The following is a 26,653-nucleotide window of genomic DNA, read 5'->3' as shown; positions in this document are numbered from 1 at the left end:
CCCAAAATTTCGGATCAATTAACACAGTAATAACCAAATTCCCGATAAGAGCAATTTTTGTTAAAAGCACGTTTTTGTGGAAGCTTGTACTTCCTCTTAAGAGGAATTGAAATTATATATGTTCAGAATAAGCAGATCAGCAATTAGTTTTTAACTGGTAGTGACACTGACCCCTGTACAATAATTCTACAGAAACAATGCTTTAGAAATACTAACTTTCCTTGACTTAAGTTGGGTGCACACTTTATCAGGCTCCTACGCATTAGGTCATAGAGACAGGTGATTAAAAACTCATTGAACCACAATGTCTTTAGATTACCAGCACTGCATGCATCATTCCATCAAGTACTACTAAGTATAGGTAATCTGAAGCTCCATGTGCCAAAAACATTGTAGTTTTTCCTTCTGTCCCATCAAATCAGATGTTTCTGAATCTTTTGTTCACTTATGTTGCCTGTGCCAAAAGTGCAAAATATGCAGTTTAAGTTGGCACTAGCCAAGTAGCATATTGGTATTCTGCAGGTTTCTTTCACTAGAATTTTATCTTCAGTTTTGGCCCAATTAATCGACTTAGAAATCCTCTGCCAGCTTTGCGGTTGGTTTGGTTCAGCTGCCCATCTGTTTCCATGCAGAATAGCTAAAATAGCAAGATTTCTTGTGGCATAGCTTAAACCTTGCATATATATATATGCCACACTATTTTTATTTATAATTATTTCTCATTTATATTTATAAATAAAAGTAGAAAAGCATCAAATATGCTATGGGTTGTATACAGTGGGTGAGCTGAAACAATACTTATTGTGTTGCACAGTTTATTAAAAATGCCAAGAAGCTAATGCTGAACTTAAAGTCATCTGATGTCTAAAGCGCAGGACCATCAGAGGAAAAAAGAAAAGAGAAAAAAAATATCAAATGTTATTTAGGTGGATAAAGAGAATTAATAACCTTTAGCAATTGTTTAATTTTTACAGCAATGAGCAATAATTACTTTTCATGTACAACAAATTGGTCTTACAATTCTCTTCTCAATGAAAACTGGTCTGCTTCTGGAATAGAGCTGTAATAATAACCAGATAAGTTAGGCTAGATAGGCGGCAGAAGGTAACGCACCTTATGTGAACTTTATTGTTAGTCATTAGCAAAGAAAATGAAGAACACTAAGGCTAGAATGAATAGCACAAAATGTACCTTTAAAGTTGCTACATTCTTAATCTGCTGAGCTAAGTCCATCATTCAGATCACTATGCTTGTTGAACACAGGTTAAATCAACTGCATTTGAAGTCTACAGGGACTTGAAGATGCTTCAAATTTATGTTTCTCCAATACACTGATCCTACATTATTTAGCTGGATTTATTTTCCAATGAGGGTGAAAAGAATTTACAAGCTCTGTGTTTTATCAGAATATAATAAAGACTGAAACTCTTACCAGGTATACATATTGAATTATTTTTAAACATCTTTTTACTGAAAATTAAAAGAATATGTCACTAACAATAGTAAAATGTATTATGTTGCACCACTTTGGTCATGATAACACGTTGTTAGTGGTATTTCTACACACAATTACGTAACAATTATTTTTAGTACTTAATTCTGATTTTTGTATTTTGTTTTCCTAGATAAACTGTATTGAACAGCTACCAAAAGCCACAATGTGCATTGTATAAATATTTTCAATTTTCTCACATATAGTACATACTATGCAAGACTTCACATTATTATGAGACTTAGGTTCATACAGGAAAATACATTGTTTATACATGAGAGGTATTACATATATAGGTGCTATGCCTCTGTGAGATAGTAGACAAAGCATGACCAGTCCTGCTCTCAAATATTGGTTCTTTTCCTATGATCCATACTGATCAGCCATGATCTCATTGAATGGCAGAACAGGCTCGAGAGGCTCAATGGCCTACTCCTGTTCCTATGTTACTTGTTCAGTTAGGATAAATAAATGTGCAAGAGTTGACAATGAAGCGTAAAGAGTATAATCCATTAAAGTACAGGAAACTTTGTGCTATCCGGCACCGACGGGACCGAGCTGCTGCCGTTCCCTCAAAACTGCCGGACACTCCAGAGTTAATGTTGAAACATACGGAGATTTTCATCTCCGTATGAATCAACAAACCCTGTTGCTTAGCAACAGCCTCTAAACAGTCGGCAAGCATCTCTGTAGCGTCTCTAGCTGAAGCTGTTGCTTAGCTACAGACCTTGCAGAGTTTGACTGTTCAAAAAAAGCAAAGAAAAGAAACGAAAAGAATAAAAAACGGCTCCTGATTTTTGCCGGTGGCTCGAGCTTGCCAGACGGTTCGCCTCCGGATAACTCAAAGTTTCCTGTACCAGATGTCCGTACATTGCCTGCTTTTTCCTGGTGCATAGTGTTAACATTTGTGAAATGAAAATTAAATCTTACTATATTTCCACAGTTTGTAATCTATTCAGTTCAACTACATAATTTTCTCAAAAGGTTGCCAGTAGTAAGCAAAAGGCTATTCCTAAGAATATAAGCTATATACACACCTCTATCAGTGATACTGTCAATCTACCAAGAGGTTTCACTTCCTCACTTTTAATTTACTGCTCTCATTAATCACTTAAATCTACTTTGAAGTCTGGATAGTTGTTGCAATTATTCAAGAAAAGCAAACGTCCAAGAGAACCACGAGTTACGCAACATTAGACGGCGTCACTTATCATAAAATATTCACAAAATGTATTCATACAACCGATCAGATGTAAATACAAAATAAAGCATAGCCACATCTCAGAGAACTGAGGCTTCTTGTGAGTTCCCTGTATTTTTCTGCATCACTTCCCAACGCAATCGCATGTTCAGACTTGAATTTGGTTTTGAAAGCAAAATTTTGAAAGCCATTTTTTTCATGCTTCTTTGTGTGTATTTTTAAATCAATCTATACGATGCAAACTCATTCGATCTTTCTACTAAGTGTTTATGATTGGGTAATTACAAATATTGTTTTATTGATATGCGCACACATCTAATCATGAGATTGTTTAATTTAAATAACCACTTATCATAGAATTCACTCCATATGACAATTAGCACCACATTATTTAGACTTGACTCTTTTTATGTTTTCTTTATTTTTGCATCTTCCTGTCCTTTCCCTAAATGACACAGTTTCAGTTATTGCCTTCATTCTTTTCATATCCTTTTCCCTCCATTTTGATTTTGTCTATTAATTTCTGCCTTTGCCTGTACTTGATGCTGATATCCCTGCCCATTTTGCTAGTATGACTGTTACTGGACACAACCCTTTTTTTCTGGTTGTCCCTCAGTAGAAGAAAAACAATGAACAAAAAGAGGCAGCATTTAGAGAATGAAATAAAACAGGTTAATTGTAAAATCAAAAAGAATAAATTAAAGAGTGTAGAGAAATTGAGGGAAATGGACTTTTGCAAGGACAGCAAATGTGGCAGAGCCTCGAGTCGGCTCAAATAAAAAATGGTATTGGTGTGGTGTGACTTTCAGATATTGTAATTTGGGTACAGTAGCCTAGTGGTTATGGTACTCGATCAGTAACCCAGAGGTTATAAGTTCAAATTCCACCATGGCAAGTTATGAGCTGAATTCAATAGATCTGGTAATTTGTGTGCTAACATGAGAGAAATAATGATAAAAGAGCTTCTGGATTTTCTTTACACCCAACTGATTCACTGATGTCCATTAGGGTCAGAACCCTGCTACTCCTATCCCATTGTGGTTGACTTGATGGCCTCAGGATTGGCAATAAATACTGCCTTTCCAGTTTTACCCATAGCCCACCAACAAATTTTAAAAAATCATTCTCAATGATTACCAGGTGCTGTATATAATAGTAGCTGTAAGTATTACAACCAGGATATATTCATACAAATCAATATTTTATTGTTAATAACATGTCACATTGTTATTGTTTTTGGACTGGTTATTCTTGTCTACTGTATTCAAGCATCTTCAAGTTTCTAAGCACACAAAAATGTGTCCATAATATTATAACAAAATAATATGCGCAAAATTAACTTTTCTATTTAGAACACACGTCATGTAACCTCACAAGTATCTAACAATAGCCACCATTGCACTAAACATTTTGCACTAATTACTATTGCTCCAATTTCTATTAATTGTTTGCATACATTTGAGGGTCCTAAGCCTTGGCTCTTGCCATCCTGTGGCTAAGATTTCTGGGTTTAGGTAAGTGGGGTATGTACATGGAAAGAGCTTGCACTCCATATTGGGCAAACAGGAACACTATGGAGGTTATTTTTAACTTTTATCGCCAGGCGAAAAAAGGTTGATAGTGAATTATCAGCCTATTTTACACCTCACTCAATTTTCTTTTCCATTGAAAAAGTTAAAATGACTCCGTATGTATGGATTTCTCAGTAGCCTGGTTTGGAGACTCTTACCCATGATGGGCTTCCTTGCATCATCCAGCAGACTGACCAAAAAGTTTTTTTTAAACTGTTAAGTCTGTGGGTTGTATTATAAATAATCACAGACTCCACTGTTAACAAAATAAAACACGTCTTTACTATTCAGAGGCTCGGGCGATTCTGCCCTAGTTAACGTATCACAACCCTTATATACTGGTGTGGTCACTATCGGTATTACAGTATACATGAGCCAATAGATAGTGCCACCCTAAAGTAGTGCTCTTAAAGGCGAACGGTTACATTCTATAGTTCCCTTAAAGGTAAACGGTTACATACACAACACTCCTCCCTTCCTAGCTTATTACTTACAGAATCCCGTTAAACATACAATCTTCAACTTTATATAAACAGTTTGCAGATATACTCTCGATGGAGTCAACGTCATATAACAATTTACAGATATACTCTCAATGGAGTCAACGTCATATAACAGTTTACAAACATACTCTCAGTGGAATCAGTTTACAGGTTCAGTCTCTGTGGGAACAGTTCATAAATTCAGTCTCTGGTATTAATTCGTTCCAGACAGCATCCTCCATAGCCTTTTTTTTTTTTTTTAACAGCTTGTACTTTCGTCCTGTTGAACCAGCAGTGCGGACTTATACAACCCACTGGCTGTCTTGATAATGTCCCTGAATTTTTTTTTTACAAATTTAGCACCTTTCGTAGTGTTCGGACTGAGGTAGTAGAAGTAATAATATTTTAAACAGTTATTATTTTCTGCTTCTTCTTTTTCTTTTCTGCCTTTTTGAAACTCTCCGAGCTCTTTTCCCGGCTGCCATCTGTAGCGCCACCAACTCTCTATGTTCCTTAGACCTTAAGTGCTTCCTCAGGATTTCAGCACTTTGGGAGTTCCCATCACAATTTGGGCAGACCACATCCTCATAACATTCGGTGTCACTCAACAGGTCAAAACCCTTCTTCAAGCAATCATATTCATCCTGCTCTTCCTCGGATGTCTGCCCTTCCTTCCCTCCTGGCCTCATTTGTGCGTTCAATCCTTTCCCTTCCTTCAGGGATTTCGTTATCAGGCTATTTAATCCTTCTACTGAAGTAGCTGTTTCCCCATTCTCCTGTTCCCCTGGACGTAATTCAGCGTACTCCTCCATTTCATCCATCATTTTCTCCAATGCTTTCATCTTCTCTTCCTCTTGTACTTTGGCTTCCAGTGCTTGGAGAAGTTGCGCCTCGATGCTCTCTAGCTCATGTTCAGGGCCCATTCCCAGTTGAAACTGTTCTTCAAGTCGGTCAACCTCGGTAATTGCCGCCTCATATTTGTCTTGGGCTTCCTTCCATATTTTTATGAGTTCTGCCATGTCTTTCACCTCTACATCCTCATCTATGTATGGAACTTCTACCGATGAGTCTGTCTTGGCCCTGAGCTCCTCAAGAATTTCCTGCAGCCTTTGGACTTCTTGCTCATGTTCAACCTTTAGTTGCTCATATACTTCCAACGAAACTAGCTTTTCGGAGGTTGCTGAGTTAACCCCCTCCAGAATTGTAGTCTGGGTCTGTTCATACTGTTTTTTCAACTTCTCGCACTCTGCTTGTAAGGAGTCGTAGAGAAGAACTGGAATAAAATCCTGGCTTCCTGAAGATTCCTCTTCATTTGTTTCTTTCGCAATTTCCTGTTGGAGTTCAGCCAAGGCTGCTATGCTATCTGCCTCTCGAAGTCTCACTGCCATCAACTCTTCTTTATTCTTGCAGTCCATCTCAGCCATTTCCCGTTTACTTTCATTTAACTGAGTGAGTAGTCCCTTATTTTGGGCTGAGAGATATTGCACCTTCTCATGTAGACCCTTGCACTCCTTCTCTGCTTGACATAGCTGATTACCGCTGATTTGGTTCTGCGTTTCAAGTTCCAACATCCTTTGCTTAGCTTCTTTCAGTTTCGCCCCTATAAGCTCCTCTTGCAACATGGCCACATTATTCTCATCAGGTAAAGAAGCGTTTCTCTTTTCCATGTCCAAGATTTGTTTCTGCATCTCCTTAAGAGCACCCTGTGATTCAACTTCTCTTAACTTTGCCTGCACTAGCTCCGTCTCTAATTGCAGAACAAAATCCTCAGTGCAGCGTGATTTGCCCTTCTGCTGTATCTCTAGATCATGCAAATATTCTAACCCCTGAACATCATCAGGGAGATGTGATCGGTAATTGGTCACGATGGCTCTATGGTCGCTCTCTGCTTGAGCCAGTAGGTTCTGTTGTCTTTCCAGACTCTCCCATTCGGTGTCATAGAACTTTTTCATTGTTTTCATCTCTTGTACGAGGCGGTAACTTAATTGTTCTAATTGTTGTTGTACTTTGAAATAGCGTTGAGTTCGAGCCCGGTGTTCCTCCGTAATGCATATGTCTGTAGCTTGAACAGACTCAGAATTCTCTGTCTTTATGCACGCCATCGATTTTCCAACCTTAGTCTGTGAGTTAATGTTAACCTTGTTTTTCATACATAAGCTGGACTTATCGTCTTCCGGCTCAGAGTCTGAGCTGCTTGTCTGCACCGAGTCCTCACTCGTCATTGCTTGTCGGTAGTGCCATTCCATGTCTATTTTCTTGATCCACTCCCGTCCTAGAAGTGGTGGTCCTCCCTCAGGTAGTACGTACAAATTCATTCTTGGGTGTACTTTACCCCTATCTCTCACCTTGACTCTTATTTTCCCCATGGGGTATACGCGATGCCCCGTGTATGTCTGTAATACGAACTTGGTATTTCTTAAGGGTATGTGAGAGAATAGTCGGTGGTAGTCCTTTTGGTTGATGACTGATACAGCTGATCCCGTGTCCAGCTCCATTCGTACTTGGACTCCAGCTATTTTTAGTGTGACCCAGATCGTCTGTAGATCAGTTACTTTACCCACATTGTGGATTCTCAGACCATCCAACTCCTGGCTGTTTGGGTCTGAGTCTGAATTTTGTTCGTCTGAACTCTTTTCAGCCACCTGATGCACCTTGTTGTACTTTTCTTGTGGTGGTGGCTTCCTTTGTTTGTTGGTCTTCTTTCTGGACCTGCATACCTTCGCGATGTGACCCAGTTTGCCACATTTCCTGCACTCTTGATTCTTAAACCAGCACTGATTCTGGTCGTGCGTTGTCTTTCCACAACGGTAGCATTTGGAAATGCTTGCAGTCATTTGGTCCACCCCGAGTGCCGCCGCCTTTAGCTGCATTTCCGCCGTTCCTTTCACTGCGGCTTCGTGCGATGAAGCTATGAGGACAGCCCTGTCCAGTGTGAGGTCGTTTTCCTCCAGGAGTCGCTTCTGCGTTCCTTCTTTGGCCAAGCCGCATACGAACTTGTCCCGCAGCGCCTCTGTCAAATTCCCTCCAAACTGGCAGTATTTCGCTAGCTTACGCAGTTCGACTAAGTATTCCGCATTGCTTTCATCTTGCCTCTGGGTTCTGGCGTAAAATTTAAATCGTTCAGCCAGCATCAACGGTGTGGGGTTCAAGTGATCCTTCAGCACTGCTACGATCTCTTCGAAGGTCTGGTCCACTGGTTTAACTGGTGCTATTAGATGTTTCAAAAGCCCGTATGTTTTTGCTCCCATCGAATTTAACAAAGTTATTGCCTTGTCGTCATCCTCAATGTCGTTGGCTACGCAATATATTTCTATGCGTTCCACATACGTGGCCCAGTCTTCTATTTCAGCATTAAAGTCATTAATATTTCCTCGCTTAGGCATCTTCTTCTCTTTTCGAGTACAGTACAAGTATTACTTTACTTATTATTAATTTTCTTCTCTCTTCTTGAGAACACCACAAGTATTGCTGTACTTATACTTATTTTCCCTCTCTTCTTGAGAACACACCAGCCTTTCTGAAAAATCTTATTACTTTCCTGAAATTCTTAATAATTTCCAAGATGGCGGTTTCCCGCTTCTTCCTTCTTCTTCAGCGGTTTCCCCGCGAAAAATGGCGGCTTTCCCGCGCTTCTCGCTCTCCCCGCCCACTTCGATGGCGGTTTTCCCGCGCTTCTCGGCGCTCTCCCCGCCCACTTCAATGGCGGTTATCACCCGTTCCCCGACGCTGACTTTCAGCCCGAGTGCGGCTCTTATCAGCGGATGCGATCGATGGCCCGGCTGCGCCTCGCACTTGAAAGCGGGCCCCGGCCTCTGGCTCACCCGCTCGCGCGGATCTTGCTCGCTCCCTCCCGGGCTCTGGCTTACCCGCTCGCGCGTTTCACCGCGGCTCTTATCAGGGATTGCGATCGCCCTTATCTCCCGATCGGTGGCACTGTCTTTGCAGCCAACGCTGCGGCTTACCCACGAGGTTATGGAGGCTTCAGGGTCCTAATGCCTGTCGCTTCCAGCCTGTCGGTTCCAGACTGGTGAGGATTGAAACCTCTCTTCAACGTCCTGTCTTCGGACGAAGCCGCCGTGGAACAACTGCCGCAGGGTTCGAATCCTGACTCGTCGCCAATGTTAAGTCTGTGGGTTGTATTATAAATAATCACAGACTCCACTGTTAACAAAATAAAACACGTCTTTACTATTCAGAGGCTCGGGCGATTCTGCCCTAGTTAACGTATCACAACCCTTATATACTGGTGTGGTCACTATCGGTATTACAGTATACATGAGCCAATAGATAGTGCCACCCTAAAGTAGTGCTCTTAAAGGCGAACGGTTACATTCTATAGTTCCCTTAAAGGTAAACGGTTACATACACAACATAAACCAGCATGACATTTCCCTTAGACTATTTAAACAGGATTATGACAACATTCTGAGCAATACTGTTAGATTGCTACATCATGTTTCCATTTCTCTGGTTTAGAACAGCACTGAGGGACTAATCCAACAGTTCCGTTGAAATACTACTAATAGCTTGTAACAATACTTTGTAACCTGTGAAATATGTCTGCTGGCATTTTCTTAATTTATTAACATTGGAGTGTTCCATTCTAATGCTTCACTACTCCATTACAAATACCAAAACAGAAACCTTAGCTACAATTTTACAATGTGTAGGCCAAGATTTGATTTTGTGTGCTCCAGAAATACTGCAAGCTACAAATTGACAAAATGCCAATTTATCATTGATTAAAAGAGAAAAATACATTCAAAATACACACTAAGCAAGCAGAAAAATGGGAAACTATATACAATTTAAAACAGTTTTAGTTAGCAGAAGAATCAATACTATACTGATTTCTATCACTAGCGTTCAGAAAAGTATTGGAAGGTCTGGTTAAAGAACTAAGTTTGATGAGGCTTTTGGATGTGGGCAAGAATGTAAAAAGACAGAGAGGTTTGGGAAAGAGAATTCCAGTGCTTTGATAGCTGAAGGCTCTTATCCTGAAAGTGCAGCAGAGGGAAAGTAGGACACACTAGTCTGAGTTGGAAGAGCACAGAGTGCAAACTAGGATGCATGGTTGAGAGTGTCGCAGAGATTGGGCAGATGCGACATGGAGGAATTTGTAAAAGAGGATAAAGATTTTGAAATGAATGCATTGGGGGGCAGGATACTAGTTCAGGTCAGCGAGGACAATAAATGAGCTGGATTTAATCTGGGAAAGGTAGATGGCAGATGGTAGGCTGCAGAATCTGAGCCAGGAGATGAAGATGACATGGATGAGTTTCAATGACAATGGAGGTGAGATAGAGAAACCAGTGTGAGATCTTAGATAAGTGGTTACAGGCGATCTTGGCGCTCAATAGGGTATGGAGTTAGAAGCTCAACTCAGGATCATCAAATTACATATAGAAACTGACTTCATGTTTCCAGGTTGTCAAATGGTAGTATGCAAATCGGAGCAAAGCCAAGGCTGACCATCTGGATGCAGGAGGGAGAAGACATTACAGCAAACATGCTGGCTATGTTGGGAGAGATATGGTGAGGGCAGTACCATGGAGGAAAGATGGTGCAGTAGAATGGAGTGGTTGACCATATCGAAGACTGCAGAGAGGGTTCAGCAGAATGGAATGGTTGACCATAATTGAAGGCTGCAGAGAGGTCAAGGAGAACAAGGAGAGATAACACGGCACATTGGTAATCACAAAGGATGTAATTAGCAACTTTGACCAGGGTAGCCTCATTGCTATGGACAGGATTCACACTAGACTGAAAGTAGCAATGCATTTGAGGACCTCAGAATGGAAAGGAAAATTAGAAATGGAGTTTTAGTTGGAGACAATAGTAGGGTGGAGGATGTGTTTTTTGAGGAAGGGCATAATAGTAGCAGTTCTGAAGTGGGGGGCACAATGCCTGTGGAAAATCAGCTGCTTATGATGACAGCAACCATTGAGTCGAGGAGAGGTAGTTGAGTGGTCAGGACCTGGGTTGGAAGAGATTGAGGGAGCAATAAGTGAGTCTCATACAGAAGATGAATCTGATAAGAGCTTGTGGGGATGGAATAGGGAGAAGCAATAGAGTGCTGTAGGAGCTGAAGAGAGGTGGGGTCAGGATCAAGCGAATGCAGTAATTCATGTAGAAAACATTCCTCTGTAAGAGTCAATTTTTATTAGTAAGTCAAATAAGCCAAAAGGTAGCATCATACAGTTACATTTAATTATTCAGTCACTGCATCATTCCTAATCCTATAGGATTTTTGAAAGGAATATTGTAAAGAACTGATGAAACAGAAATATGATTATACACGACGGCTCATGTTACTTTTAGTTTATTGTAATTGTACATTATCTTGCATCAGTATTAGAAATGCATGGAACTAACGTCAATTTTTCCCCATTTATTGCTAGTAAATGGATTAAAGCATATTTAGAAAGATATTTCTCAAAATCACATAGCCTTTTCTTGATTTGTCATCATTTTTATTTAAGGTAAATCGTAACATTAAATATACTAACTTGGAATTTATCTAAATTTAGACTGGGTTATTCAACATATAAGCCTAGAAATTTGGTATCCCCGGAAACAGGCGTGGGCACCACGATGCGATATCAAACTGCACCCATTCAGAGGACTGCAGGGAGCAAGTAAAATTCGTGCTGCCTGCTACTTTGCATGATTGTAGCTGAGTGGCTAAACACTCAGCAGGGGGCCCAAGTTTGTGCCATGCCAGCTCCAATTAAAGCTAGCCTGCACTTCTTAAAGGCAGTCTGCACCTCTTAAAGGGGCGGTACATTCTGCCTGCAACAGGTGCTGGAACTACTTGTGGAGTCAAGTGTCATAAAGAAGAAGACTGAGTAATGGCTCAACAGGCCAGAGAAAGGGCTCAAAGATTCTCGGATGCAGCATTGGAGGCGTTGGTCCAGGAGGTCAACTTAGGAGAGAGGTCCTATTCTCACAGGGAGCCAGGAGGCCCTCCAGGCAACAGACAAGGCTACAGTGGGAGCAGGTAGCCAATATGGTCAATGCCAGCAGTATAGTGTCAGCTGTGGCTCAGCTGATAGCACCCTCGCCTCTGAATCAGATGGTTGTGGGTTCAAGCTCCAATCCAGAGACTTGAGCACAAAAATCCAGGCTGACACTCCAGTGCAGTGCTGTACTGTCGGAGGTGCCGTCTTTTGGATGAGACGTTAAACCGAGGCCCCTTCTGCTCTCTCATGTGGACATGGCACTATTTCGAAGAAGAGCAGGGGAGTTATCCCTGGTGTCCCGGCCAATATTTATCTCTCAATCAACTTCACTAAAAAAATCAGTTATCTGGGCATTAACACATTGCTGTTTGTGGGAGCTTGCTGTGTGTAAATTGGCTGCCACGTTTCCTACATTACAACAGTAGCTACACTTCAAAAAGTAGTTCATTGGCTGTAAAGCACTTTAGAACCTCCGGTGGTTGTGAAAAGTGCTATACAAATGCAAATCTCTTTCTTTATAACCCTGAGGACCTGGACTCAGTTCAGGAAGAAGTTTAATGACCCCACATGAGTGGTCAAGGTCAGTGAATTCATCTTCAAATGCCATATTCCACCATCTGCACCACTAGCTTCACACACTGCTTAATGCACCACACCCCCGTCACTCACCTATCAACAATCTCTACCAAACACAACTCACACATCACATTCATAACTTCACCTCACCCTCACACATTTACCACTGTTGCAAGTCTCACACCCATATCTCACAGCTTGAAAACACTGTCAGCTATTCAACCAAGACAGACACATCACCCAAAAACATTTCACCACACTCACTGACACACTTCCTTTTCTCTTGCAGGAAAAGGTGGAGCATAACCGACGCCAGCAGACCTTAACCGGCTGGGGACAGGGTTGTCCGCATCGCCTTGCCCCCTTGGAGGAGACGGTGCTCGCTATTCTTGGCTGGGGCATGGCTGAGCCCGTGGCCAGCAGCCTAGCTGAAGGAACACAAGATGCTGGTATCCTCATACATTATCCTCCTTCTCACATCCCACTTTCTCCTCGTCCCACAATCTCTTCTAATTTACAATCTACACATGTTGTAACCATGCACCTCTTGCTTTCCCCCCTCCCCTCACCACAATCTTCCCATGTGCCTTTCTCATTTCAGCCTGCTCAGCCAATGTTTGAACAAGAGGGGGAGGAGAGTGAAGAAGAAGAAACACCATCATTTGATTTCACACTCCCAGTCACCAGCTCAGATACTGACACTCCACGTACTTTAGAGGATAGGTTAGGTAGGATCTGCACGTGCTGAGACACCAGACACAAGTGGCCTGCAGCTAGGGCAGAGAGAAAGGGTAGCTCAGGTGCCAGCTCCCCAGAGGATGAGGTCACAAATGAGTTCTGCTGGACAGGACTCAGCTGAAGACCTCAATGAGATGGCCTACAGAAGAATGCTGATGGGTATGCACAATGAAATGCAATGTCAAGAAGCATGGCGAAGTCCAGCTCCAGCCTTGCACAGGGCTTTGGGAAGAGCTTGAACCTCATCCTTTCCAGCGTGGAAGCACTGGGCAGATCCATTACCGCACTTGTGGACACAACCACCATTCCACGTCGATTGGCCGAAGTCTCAGCTTCCACTGCAGCACAAGCAGAAGCCACCCAAGTCTAAGTGCTGCAATGGAAGCTCAGACTGAAGTCATGCAAGCACAGACTGCTGCCATCATGGCTGGGTTTCCCAGTGTTGAACGGGGCTTGCAGGGTGTCACAGCAGTGTAGCAGTCTGTACTCCATCAGATTACTAGGATTTCTGAGGCGCTTCCCCTTGGGAGTGGCAATGGATCTGTGGAGGACCACCCTGCTGTCCTCTCAGGATGACAGCATTCGTTCTCCCAAAACTGCCACTCCGCCGGTGCCCTTGCAGCCTGTCAGCCAGCCAGCCCAGACTGCTGCTGCCTATGCCGAGGTGGTGCAGTCCAAAGCCGGGCTACAAGGCCAAGAGTTCCTTGAGGTCACCCTACAAGGCCATCTGCAGTCTCCCCCACTGAAAGGCAGCAGCTTTCCACCAGCCACACTGCAGCCACTGGGGTAGCACTGCATAGGAGCACTAGGATAGGTAAAGGCACATGCAAGACAGTTAGTAAGGGAATGCACAAGGGTGATTAGTTAAATTTTTGATGTAATATTGGCTGGATAGGTGGATAAAGTTTGACTGAAATGTTTGCTTTGTGGGGGCTTTTATTTCAGCATTGTGACCAAGATGACACTGTGATGCTCAGTAATAGAGGGAAGGTAAAGTGTGTGACTAATGTTGAATGGGGAATTGGGGTTGCCACTTGTACCGCAGGCAGATGATTCAATCCCAGATATCCCAACCAGAAAGGGGCTGTCTGGGTTGCCTCCTTCCTTCCGCTTCCTCCTCTTCCGCCTCCTCCTACTACTACTTTTCCTGCTTCTTCTGCTCCTGAGCTGGTGGCCATATCCCTGGTGGCAAGGGCTGTGCCCTCACGATGGCCAGGTTGTGGAGGATACAGCAGACCACGATGAATTGGGACACATGCTCCAGTGAGTACTGCAGGCAGGCAGCGGAGGCATTGTTAAGGACACCAGTGGTCTGCTCTATGATGTTTCATACGGCAGCATGGCTCTCGTTGTACGCATACTGCCCATGTGTGTGTTGGGTTGTGAGCGGAGTCATGAGCCAAGTGGACAAGGGATAGCCCATGTCGCCCAGCAGCCACCCTCTGGTTTGTCTTGTTGCCTCACAATCTGAGGGAGCAGCTGCTGCCAGGATGATGTAAGAAAACTACTAGGCACTTGGTCTAAGCGTTAAACAAAGCTTTAATCAACTGTTTTACAACATGGAGGTCTAGTTGTGTCCTTCACTAGTTCCTGTTAAGAATGTCCTGCGCAAGCTGGGCCCGTGCCCAAGTATTTATACTCTCCCTGGACAGCGCCACCCGCAGGCCGCTCAGTTGATTCATGTCACTGGACATTCACCATCATGATATGCTGAACATGGTCGCACACCAACTGCACATTCAGTAAATGGTAACATTTACGGTTGTAGTACATCTTAGCATTTATATACGGTGCCCACAAAGCCACGTGCGTGCAGTCGATGGCGGGCTGCACCTTGGGCAAGTCCACTATCCTGGCAAGACACGTGCATGCTCCATTTGCTTCTCTCTGGTTAGAGAGAAGACAATGAAGTCCCATCTCCTGGCATAAAGAGCATCTGTCACCTCTCTTATGCAGCAGTGGATGGCGAACTGGGAGATGTTACAGATGTCGCCTGTTGCAGCCTGGAAGGATCCCAATGCAAAGAAATTCAGGGCCACGGTCACCTTCACAGCCACTGGCAGTGCTGTTGTTGCCCTGGAGTGAGGCTGCAGGTCTGGTTGCAAGAGGTGGCAGAGTTCTGTGAGCACGTCCTTCGTAAAGCGTAGATGCCTCAGACACTGCTCCTGTCTCAGGTTGAGGTAAGCGAATTGCTCTCGGAAGACCCTAGGGTGGTAAGGCGTCCTACTCAGAGTCCTTCTCCCCCTCCTCCTCCCTCTGCTCCATCTTTCTGTCATGCTGTAGGCCAAGGGGGATGACAACTGGAGCACCCATGACTGGGAGCAAGGTGGTCTGACTCGAACCCTTGAAGTCAGAAGCAAGGCCTTCTCCACTTGCAGTACTGCTCCCTGTCATCCGATCAACTTTAAATAACTCTAGAAAGCTCCAAGCCATTCCACAAACTTACACAAAGCCAGTAGAAATCAAAAAGCAAGTTACCTGAAAATTGGTGAGAATCCGTTTAAAATGTGCTGGTGGAGGGTCCTTCCTGCTGCTGAACGCATGTTCAGCTGTGCACAGTTAAAAGAGGGCGATGCCTAAGTGATGACGACAAAAATGGCAGCACTGGCAAACGTCGCGATCTGCCAACTTCCCATCGTTCTAGCACATGTTCCTAACAGCCACCCTCACCAAGTAGCCGTCCAGCGCGGCCTGCACCAGAAGTGTGCGTGCGCTGCTCGGATGGCATTTTGGTCCGAATTCGGCACCTGTAGCGTCCAAACAACGGGCGCTACGCAACCGAATTTCTAGGTCATATTCTATATAAATGCTGAAAATCTTGAACTATAAGGCCTAGAAATTCAGTATAGCCACTTTTGGGGCGGTAAAGTCGGGCGGCCGCTAAAGTTTGCGCCCGGCGCAAAGTCGCGCCCCCTTCGCCGATATTCAGTCGCATCGCCCCAAGAGGTTGCTGCTGCGCTAAAACAGGCAATGCACGACTATCTTTAGGCGCTAAGCCGGCGGTGCTGAGCGATACCCCCGAGGCCGGGCGCAGCGCAGGTGCGGCGAGTTGCTGATTGACGGCAGACACTCTGGCGCCGGACAGCTCTTAAAGGGGGAGGGTGGATTTGTTTGCCTGCCACGCCCTGCACACTGCAGCCCTCAACCTAGGCCTGACCACTTCAGCTTCACCTGCACAACGCCCAGGGCTATGGAGAAGGCCAGGGAGACAGCGCAGCGCTTCAGCGACGGTGACCTGAGGCTGCTGGTTGGTGGAGTGGAGCGCAGGCGCCATGTTCTTTTCCCAGAAGGTGGCTAGAGGCCGCTGCCCAGCGCCTACCGGAAAGCCTGGAGGGAGGTCTCCAACAGGGTGTCTTCCAACAGCGTGGTTGCCAGGACTCCTGTGCAATGCCGGAAGAAGTTCAACGACCTCACTCGGGTTGTCAGGGTGAGTACCCTTTCCAGTGTCCTCCTCGTCCTTGCATGTGCACCTCACTTTATGGGCAAAGGGACCTGAAAGCCCTAATGGCCAGCCCTCATCCAGCAGCTATGGGACTGGCATGAAAATCACTTGCACATTCAACACTTTACACACTGTACAAGCTCTTCGACCATGGGAGGCAGTGCAGACAAGATCAGGGCTACACACTGTACAAGCTATTTGACCATGGGAGGCAGTGCAGACAAGATCAGGGCTACACACTGGAGAAGCTATTCGACCATGGGAGGCAGTGCAGACAAGATCAGGGCTACACACTGTACAAGCTATTCAACCATGGGAGGCAGTGCAGACAAGATCAGGGCTACACACGGGAGAAGCTATTCGACCATGGGAGGCAGTGCAGACAAGATCAGGGCTACACACTGGAGAAGCTATTCGACCATGGGAGGCAGTGCAGACAAGATCAGGGCTACACACTGTACAAGCTATTCGACCATGGGAGGCAGTGCAGACAAGATCAGGGCTACACACTGTACAAGCTAGTCGACCAGGGGAGGCAGTGCAGACAAGATCAGGGCTTCACACTGTACTTAGAGGCCATCCTTTCTCTTGCAGGCCAAGGTGGCGCACAACCGGCGCAACCGAACTGAGACCGGGGGAGGCCGTCCTGACCTCAAAGAGCTCTCCGACCTCGACCAGCGTGTGGAGCGCATTATGGCAGGCCGGCTGATTGGCCCCGTCGCCAGTGGAGATGCCGACCCTGTTCTGGGCACCAATGGTAAGGGCATCACCTTTTGGACCTCTCTCGTTCCACTTGCGCATCAGATCAGCATCCTTTGCCACTGTCTGACCAATGCGGTGAATGGCACCACTCATGCCTCCCTCGCTGCCGCCCTGTCCTCACTCTAAAGCTACTCTTCTGCCTTCCTGCTTTCAGATGGTGACTCGCCAGGTGAGGAGGCGGGCCCTCAAGCTGCCACTGTCAGCCCTTCGGAAGACGAGGAGGAGGAAGAGGAAGCCGGCCCATCAGTGCCACCCTCAGCCGCGCCAGCCCATGGCGATGTAGGGGACACGTTTTCATTGGAGGGGAGCCGGGGGGAAGGGTCGGAGGAGAGTGAAGCTCCGGGGCCCAGCGGCCTGCAGCAACGCAGGAGGGGTGGGGAAGCTCGGCGGACTTCTCCCCAGAGGGTGAGTGCGGCCTCCAGTCCTGCGACGGTCAGCGCAGAGGAGGTGCGCCTCCTAGAGGAAACGGCCGTCCAGGCTGAGCGCAGGCACACTGAGCTCATGGCTGCAGTGGCAAGGATGCCTGACTCCATACAGTCACTGGCAAGGAGTGTGCAGGAATTCGGGGCAGCACAGGCCACGAGTCTGGAGCAATTCAGTGCAGCACAGGCCAGGAGTCTGCAACAATTCAGTGCAGCACAGGCCAGGAGTCTGCAGGACATCGCGGCAGCACAGGCCAGGAGTCTGCAGGACTTCGCGGCAGCACAGTCGGCTTCTAGCCAAGTGCTCAGTCGTGCCGTCCGTTCACTGGCTGGTGTCATGCGGACACAGACCAGGGCCACACGGGCAGTAACTGCTGCCACCCTCGCTGGATCAGCCAGGCATCACCAGGGCACCCGCCGCGCTGCAGCAGCCCAGCAGTCTGTTCTTCAGCTGTTTGCTGCGCATGCTGCAGTGCTGGCCCGTGCGAGTGCCAATGTGTCAGGCGACCAGCGAGCACCTGCGATCTGCCAGGTTGCCACCATTCCTGCAGCCGACACTGCCACTCCGCCATTGCAGCTGCCACGAGCTGCTGGACAGACTGCTGCCGCCCAGCCAGAGTTGGAGCAGTCAGCAGCCGGCCACTCCAAGGCCAGAGCTGGTGCAGGCCGACCCCCAAGGGCATCTGCCGTCTCGCCATCTGCCCCTCAGCAGCCTTCCCCCAGCCTTGCTGCAGCCACTGGGCTCCCATTGAGGAGGAGCAGCAGGGCGGGCAGGGGCCAGGCAAGGATGCGCAAGGCATCGCCCTCGCAGGGCAAAAAGTAGAGGTATGCACAAATGCCTGGTGCTTGTTGTAAGGCCGAGACTGGTGCAGTTGTTTTTGTGTAAGGCCGAGACTGGTGTCTTTCTTTCTTTTTGTAAGGCCGAGACTGGTGTCTTTCTTTCTTTTTGTAAGGCCGAGACTGGTAGTTATGTGTTTTTGGAGGGGGCTTCTCCACATGAGCATGTAATGTGGGAAGGGCAGAGGTTTTCAATAAATTATTGTTGTTAAATTGCAGTGTGCATAGTTTTTTGGTTAAGTCCTGGTTGCCCTGCTCGGCTGAGGGCTTGTGGAGCGGCTACATTCATCTGCTGACATTGGCACAAGCCATTCCCTGAGAGGGGGCCTAGAACCGACGTTCAATAAGCCGGTGACGGGCGGCCCTTGCACTTTGTGCCTCCCTCCTGTGCTGGTCCTCCTCCTCCTCCTCCTGCTCCTCCTCCTGAGGTGGTCCTCCAATCTCTGGTGGCAGTGCCTGAGTCCTGCGGATAGCCAGGTTGTGCAGCATGCAGCAAACGACCACGAAATGGGAGACTCGCTCCGGTGAATACTGTAGGGCTCCACCGGAACGATCCAGACAGCGGAACCGTTGCTTCAGGACGCCGATTGTTTGTTCGATGATGTTCCTGGTCGCTTGATGGCTCTCGTTGTATCCCTCTTCAGCAGGGGCGCTGGGCGCACGGAGCGGGGTCATCAGCCAGGTACACAAAGGATAGCCTTTGTCCCCGATAAGCCATCCTCGTGGGTGAGGCTGTGCCTGGAACATGTCTGCCACAGAAGTCTGTTGCAGGATGAAGGCATCATGGCTGCTGCCTGGAAAGCGGGCATTGACAGCTAGGATGAGCTGCCTGTGGTCACACACCAGCTGGACGTTCAGCGAATGGTAGCCCTTCCGGTTGCGGTAATCCTCGGCATTCTCCAGAGGTGCCCGCAAAGCCACATGCGTGCAGTCAATGGCGCCCTGCACCATGGGGAAGCCCGCGAATGCTGCAAAGCCCATTGCACGCTGTTGCTGCTTGGCAAGGGCCATGGAGAAGGAGATGAACTGACATCTCCTTTTGAAAAGGGCATTGGTCACCTGGCGGATGCAGCAATGCACGGCGAACTGGGAGATGTTGGCAATGTCCCCAGTAGCGGATTGGAAGGAGCCGGTGGCATAGAAGTTGAGAGCCACCGTCACCTTCACTGCCGCCGACAGAGACGTCCTGCTCCTCAGCTGTGGCTGCAGATCACCGCCAAGCAGCTGGCAGATCTCTGTGACCACCTCCCTTCTGAATCGCAGCCTCCGAACACACTGCTCATCAGACATGTTGAGATAGGAGAACGGCTGGCGGTATACCCTGGGTGGGTAAGGCCTCCTTTGCCGACGCCTGTTTCCCCCTCTCCGTCTAGCCAGGGCTGCCACTCTCTCACGGCGTCTGTGAGCCCTTTGGATGCAATTGAGAAAGCCAGCGTTGACACCCATTGCAGCCCCCATAATATGCTGGCAAACAATGAGATGTCAATGAAGGCAAAGACAATTGGAAAGCTGTGGCCTGAAGCCAGAAGTACCTGTCCTAGTGTTGGGCCAAAGCAGAAAGCTCTCTACCTTGGTCTCTCTCCAAAGATCCGTTTGTCAAGAAGGAGTGCTGCAAAATGGCAGCCTTTTATAGTGCAGGAGGAGTGCCCTTTAATTTGCGCCCCCCGCGCCCCGCATCGGCTGAACACCGTTCCACTCTAACAGTCGCTAGGGGCGCCAGGCGCACAATGGGGCGGCGCGACTGAAGTTCCGGTTGGGGGCGCACAAAGGGCATTGCACGAGGAAATGACGTCATGATCTGCGCGCGCAGTTGAGCGCGCGCAAAGACTTTGCGCCGCCGCTAAATCTCTAGTGAAGTTGGGGCGAGGCGCAGATCGCGCTGCGCCCGGGCGCTAGCCGCCTAGCGCCCGACATCTACTCCTCCTAAGGCGCTAGCGGCTGGTGCAACCAACTGAATTTCTAGGCCTAACAGTCTTACCTTTATTTGAAAGATCATGCCATACATAAATGTAATTCATTTTGATTTATTTTATGCAGCAGAAAAACAAAATGTTTTCTTACCTCTTTGCTTCCTTCCAGGTCCGATTCACTAGTAAAGTCTTCTGTGTTTAGGTTTTCAAAGTCTGACTCTCCCACAGCTATTGGCACAGTTACAGTGAGGGTTGGATTGTGAATAAAGGACATGTAGTCATTTTCATCTGCATTGTATTTCCCCACACTACTGCCAATTCCACTGGTAGTGCAATTTCCATCCTTATGATAGTCAACCTCTTTACTGATTTCAACTGTTGTGTGATCAGAGATGTAGATGTCTTTCTTGTTGTGCAGGTCATCAAGAGGTTTGATGTCTTCTGTGACTTTCCTCTTGATAAAGGTTTGCTGAAAAAATTCTCGCACATTTCTTTTTACATAATCAAAGCCTCTTTGTATCCTCCCCACAGCAAGCTGTAAATTATTCATTTCACTGTCATCGTCTGTAGCAGCAAGGTTGTCTGCACTAAATGAGCTCAATAACAGAGCCAAAAATAAATTCAATACCTGGAGGTCAAGAACATCATAAATGGATTAAACTTCTAATATAGATTCTATACATTCATACATAAAATGGACAACATAAAGCTTTTTCTGTTTTTATTTCCAAATTTCCAGCATATGCAGTATTTTGTTTTTCATAATCTCAGGTACTTTACATTACATGCAATGCTTGTCCTATGAGCCAGAATGGACATATATAACAGGGACTGTCTTTTACCAAGACAATACTCTTAGCCCAAATCTAAGCGATTATTAGGTACAATATGTGATTTTAAATTATTTTCAGAGAATTTTCAAACAGTGTTACAAATAATTAAAAGCTTAATTTGAATAATGCACTATTAGCACTAACTACCTTTTAATGTATGAGCCATTTTTTTCCCGCTTACTATTGTAACCATGAAAGTGTTTCAAAAATATTTTGTTACCTACCACAAGATTACCTATTACCATGACCATCATAAAGACGACGAGGCACATCGACTGGCCAGCTACTTCCATGCAGTCCCACATTGTCTCAATCCATTCTCCACACAGCACACGGAACACAATTAGAAAGGAATGAAAGAAGTCGTTCATGTGCCAGCGAGGCAGTTTACAGCTGTCGTCAATTTTACAGACACACTCCTTGTAGCTTTTACCGAAGAGCTGCATGCCCACCACAGCAAAGATGAAGACAATGATGGCTAACACCAAGGTCAAGTTGCCCAAAGCACCTACTGAGTTGCCAATAATTTTAATCAGCATGTTCAGTGTTGGCCATGATTTTGCCAATTTAAAAACTCTGAGCTGAAAAACAATGGTTCATGATAAAAAAAATTATTCATCAGCATAATAAGACTTTCTTCAGTAGCTTTACCATTTATTTTCTAAAGTTCTCACATCTAACTCTTTTGAGTAAAATCAATTAAAATGTAATATGCAATTCACCAAAAAAGAACACAAATCAAGCAAAGTGCATTTTTAACTAATTGTAATACTGGTGCATTATAGTGTAGACTGTATAAAACAGGTATACATAAAATATTTATAATTACCAATCGAAAAGATCGCAGCACGGATAGTCCTTCCACTTTAGCGAGACCAAGTTCCATTAAACTGAGGCTCACAATAATGCCATCAAAAATGTTCCATCCTTCTTGGAAGTAATAATAAGGATCCAAGGCTATGATTTTAAAAATCATTTCACCAGTAAAGATTCCGGTAAATACCTGGATGAACACAATTGAGGGGTTATTGTTTCTTGTTTAAAGTTTAACTGTACAATTTCTGGCATCTGGCCCTCACAGGATCAGCAAACTGAAACCTTTTGAGGGTCACAGCATCCTCACAACTGTAAGACAAGTACATTCATATATAGCTAGTGCTACAGGTAGTCAGTTTCTACTCATTTTTACTGAAAAATAGCGTCATGGTATTCAATCATTTATTCAATTTTCGCATGAATGTTCCATTTTTTCACATGTTCTTATTCTCCGATTGATAATCTGGGCCTTGCTATCATGATTTTAATGGAGGCATAACCATTTAAAATAAATAGGTTAATGCTTCCACTGAATGCGATAAGTGTTCATATGTTATTATCCCACCATGTAATTTCAACACCTTGTTTTTTTCTTCAATTTGAACTGAAAATTCTATTCAGGACTCCAAATGATAACGTTAGCCTTTTGCATACTCACCACCACAAAGAGAATACTGAAATTAATGTGGAACTTGGTTAGTTTTGATTTTGAATATTTTTTGCAACCATCAACATTTTTCATAGGTATATTTTCCATAAGCTTAATTATAATATATTGGCGAAAGTCTAATTTTTAGGCTGCAATCAATGCTCACTTGAGTGAACTTTAATGTAAAAGTTGATTGTAGTTGGACAAATCTGTAGTATCTTTTAATGCATACTGGTATTCAAGTGGGATAAATACACCTATCAGATTCTTATTTTAGAGTTTTATGATATGTTAACAGAACTTAGGAGTTGACAAATTTTATTAGAGTTTTTTGAGGATGTAACTAGCAGGGTAGATAAAGGGGAAACAGTGGATGTAGTATATTTGGATTTCCAAAGGAAATTCGCTAAGGTACCACATAAAAGATTGTTACGCAAGATAAGGGTTCATGGGGTTGGATAGAGAATTGGTTAACGAACAGAAGGCTCGAGGGGCCGTATGGCCTACTCCTGCTCCTAATTCTTATGTTCAACAGCCACTTAATGGGTGCTTTTTACAACATAATTTGCTGTCTTGTTAAAAATGTTACACTTGCACTGGCTAGTGTTGGACATCGTGGAGAGTTAAAGGATTAACAGTCGAACTTCTTTGTATCATTGAGACCTTCCAGTATAAACAGAATGGCTTTGAAGTATCATGAGAGGAATGCATAGCTTGTCTCTGATAGGTAAAGTGCTTGTGCAAAGAAATACATGACAGTAATGATGTCAGCCATGGCTGATTAAACTGTAACTTTAGGAGCTAGGGTAATAAACATAGTTAGAGGTATCCATTAGTTAGAATATAGGACGATAACGGTTGACAAAACCTGTTCTTCAAAGATAGTGGTGACAGTTAGATCAGGAAGTCTTGTTTGAAGGAAAGTAGCTTTGGAGTAAGCAACTACAACGGTTTACATGAATAGACTGTCTTCAAAGGATTTGGGAATAGATACGTCATGCAGTCTTACTATAACATGTACCTTTGATGTAGGCAAAATATATATAGTTCTCTCTCCCCGTCTCTCTCTCTCCCCGCCCCAGTCTCTCTCTCTCCTTCCCTCTCTGTCTCTGTCTGTCTCTCTCTCCTTCCCTCTCTCTCTCTCTCCTTCCCTCTCTCTCTCTGTCTCTCTCTCTCCTTCCCTCTCTCTGTCTCTCTCTCCTTCCCTCTCTCTCTGTCTCTCTCTCCTTCCCTCTCTCTCTCTGTCTCTCTCTCCTCCCCTCTCCAAACGGGGCGATACCGAATTTCTAGCCCTCTCCCTCTCTCTCCCCCCAATCTCTCGCTCTCTCCACGTCTCTTTATCTCTCTCTCTGTCTCCCAGTCTCTCTCCCCCAGTTTCTCTCTCTCTCCCCGTCTCTCTCGCCCCTCAGTCTCGCGCTCTCTCTCTCTCCCAGTCTCTCTCTCCTCCAGACTCTCCCTCCTCCAGTCTCTCTCTCACAGTCTCTCTCTCTCCGTCTCTCTCTCTCCTCCAGTCTCTCCCTCCTCCAGTCTCTCTCTCTCTCCCCCCCAATCTCTCTCTCGCCCTCTCTCTATCTCCCCAGTCTCTCTCTCTCCCCAGTCTCTCTCTCCCTTCCCCATCTCTCTCTCTCTCCCCCAGTCTCTCTCTCTCTCTCCCCGTTTCTCTCCCCCAGTCTCTCTCTCTCTCCCCCTCAGTCTCTCTCTCTCTCTCTCTCTCTCTATCTCCCCATTCTCTCTCTCTCTCTCCCCAGTCTCTCTCCTCTCTCTCCCCCCAGTCTCTCTACACTCTCTCTCTCTCTCCCCCGTCTCTCTCTCCCTCCCCCCCAGTCTCTCTCTCTCCCCCTCAGAGTTGGGGTCACTCAGGCCGGGCCTCACAACCGCTCGGCCCGAGACACAGAGTGGGGGAGCGGCAGCGGCCGGCCGTAAACCGCGCGGCCCTGTAAACTGCTGTTTTACAAAAAAGCCTTGGCAACGCCGGGCCCCCCCAGCTAGTAGTGTATAAAGGAGCATGGTTTTCAACAGTAATTCAGAGGGCTTGAAAGATTCAGAAACCAAAAAGCCACTCTCTGATCCTCGTTGGGTTGATCCCTCAACCTAGGTATCAATAAAGTCTGTTCTGTATACTACACTACAAAGTGTCTTGTGCTTACTCAAAATGTGGTTTTGTGAACCATAGAAGGAAGGAGGTTGAAAGTTAACAGTTAGCAACACTGAATGTATTATTGGTCAGTGAATAACAATTAAGGTTGGCCTGCCTAATACAGCAAACAAAACGAACACAGCATAAAAAAAATTCACAGGGCTTCTTGTAGGATGCACTATAGGTCAAGAGATATTGCTCACAGAACACATACCAAGTTCCCATATATGAGCACATTTTCGAAGTTTTTTGTCATTGGGTAATGTTCCATGGCCATAAAAAGGGTGTTCAGCACAATACATATAGTAATAGCAAGGTCCACAAATGGATCCATCACAATTAAATGTACGATTTCCTTTACTTTTAGCCAGTGTGGATGGCAGTCCCAGATCAAGAAGTTATTTGCAAATTTATACCAGCATGGATGACATTTCTGTCGAGATTCTTCAAGCTCTACAAAATGCAAACAAAATACGGTTATAAAAAGGTTGCTAAATTAAACAAATAACTTAGGATATGCCAAATTTATGAGCAGTTACAGTGCAGAAAGTAAGCATGGCATGCATTCTTATATAGAAAACACCTCAGGTACATTGTTAAATGTCCCCACAAATGTCAATTCTTTTTCAAATATCTGTGGCTTGTTAGGCAACGTTTGCATTTTATGGATGAGTGGAATTACAGATGCTGAAGGGAGTATTCATTGAAATAAGCTTTCCAACCTACTTGCCATTTCAACCATTTTAAAACAGCTTTTTTGATAATCTCCACACAAGTCCATTTTATTTATTTAGATTTATGATTTCTCCACTTATCCATCTTCTGCTGTAGGTGGTGACTCATCCTGGTGAACAGTACTACAGCAACCCTCCAATACCCATCTCAAATATCCATGTGTTGGCAAACTACATGCCCATGGAGATATCACAATCGAGCTTGATATTGTCTCCAGGCTGTTTACTTAAAAATTGACATTTCCAGCATATCCTGTCAACTGTTGGATAGGTGTTTGAATTAATTATTCTTCATTTTCAACAGACAGAGCTATTGGGTCAGTCAGAAATATCAATCAATAGGTAGGAAAGCTTAAACTTTACTTGCCAATGAGACACACCCTATTATCATCACAGTAAGTAAAAGTTAGAAACATTGGAGACCCAGAGAGACTTGGGGGGTCCATGTAGATAGATTATTAAAATGTCATGGACAGGTACAGAAAATAATCAAAAAGGCTAAAGGAATGCTGGCCTTTATATCTAGAGGACTAGCATACAAGCGGATAGAAGTTATGTTACAGCTATACAAAGCCCTGGGTAGACCACACCTGTAATACTGTGAGCGGTTCTGGGCACCCCACCTTAGGAAGGATATATTGACCTTGGAGGGAATACAACATAGATTTACCAGAATGATTCCCTGGAGTTTAGAAGGTTAAGGGGTGATTTGATTGAAATTTTCAAGATATTAAGGGGAACTGATAGGGTAGATAGAGAGAAACTATTTTTGCTGGTTGGGGAGTCTAGGGCTGGGGGGCATAGTCTAAAAATTAGAGCCAGGTCTTTCAGGAGTGAAATTAAGAAACACTTCTACACACAAAGAGTGGTAGAAGTAAGGAACTCTCTTCCGCAAACAGCAACTGATGCTGGGTCAGTTGTTTGTTTTAAATCAGAGATTGATAGATTTTTGTTAACCAAAGGTATTAAGGAATATGGGGCAAAGGCAGGTATATGGAGTTAGATCACAGATCAGTCATGATCTCATTGAATGGCGGAACAGGCTCGAGGGGCTAAATGGCCTACCCCGTTCCTATGTTCCTAGTAAGC

General features: G+C 45.1%; 1 protein-coding gene across 3 annotated transcripts in view; it reads right to left on the bottom strand.

Annotated features, from left to right (window-relative positions):
• The window catches only part of scn1laa (sodium channel, voltage-gated, type I-like, alpha), a 199,902-nt gene that overhangs the window by 97,341 nt on the left and 75,908 nt on the right, over positions 1-26,653 (bottom strand). For all 3 annotated transcript variants that reach the window (XM_085986444.1, XM_085986442.1, XM_085986443.1), the window contains exons 13-16: positions 25,045-25,283; positions 22,058-22,231; positions 21,453-21,809; positions 20,547-21,023 (exon numbers count right to left, since the gene is read on the bottom strand). In XM_085986444.1, coding sequence (XP_085842570.1) covers positions 20,547-21,023; positions 21,453-21,809; positions 22,058-22,231; positions 25,045-25,283 — 1,247 coding nt within the window. The remainder of the gene's footprint in view (positions 1-20,546; positions 21,024-21,452; positions 21,810-22,057; positions 22,232-25,044; positions 25,284-26,653) is intronic.

This window comes from Somniosus microcephalus, chromosome 4 (genome assembly GCF_052327205.1).
Source record: "Somniosus microcephalus isolate GS21.2 chromosome 4, FLI_Smic_1.0, whole genome shotgun sequence".
Taxonomy (NCBI): Eukaryota; Metazoa; Chordata; class Chondrichthyes; order Squaliformes; family Somniosidae; genus Somniosus; species Somniosus microcephalus.
The sequence above is the reverse complement of the archived record's forward strand: the minus strand, read 5'-3'. Positions and strand labels throughout refer to the sequence as shown.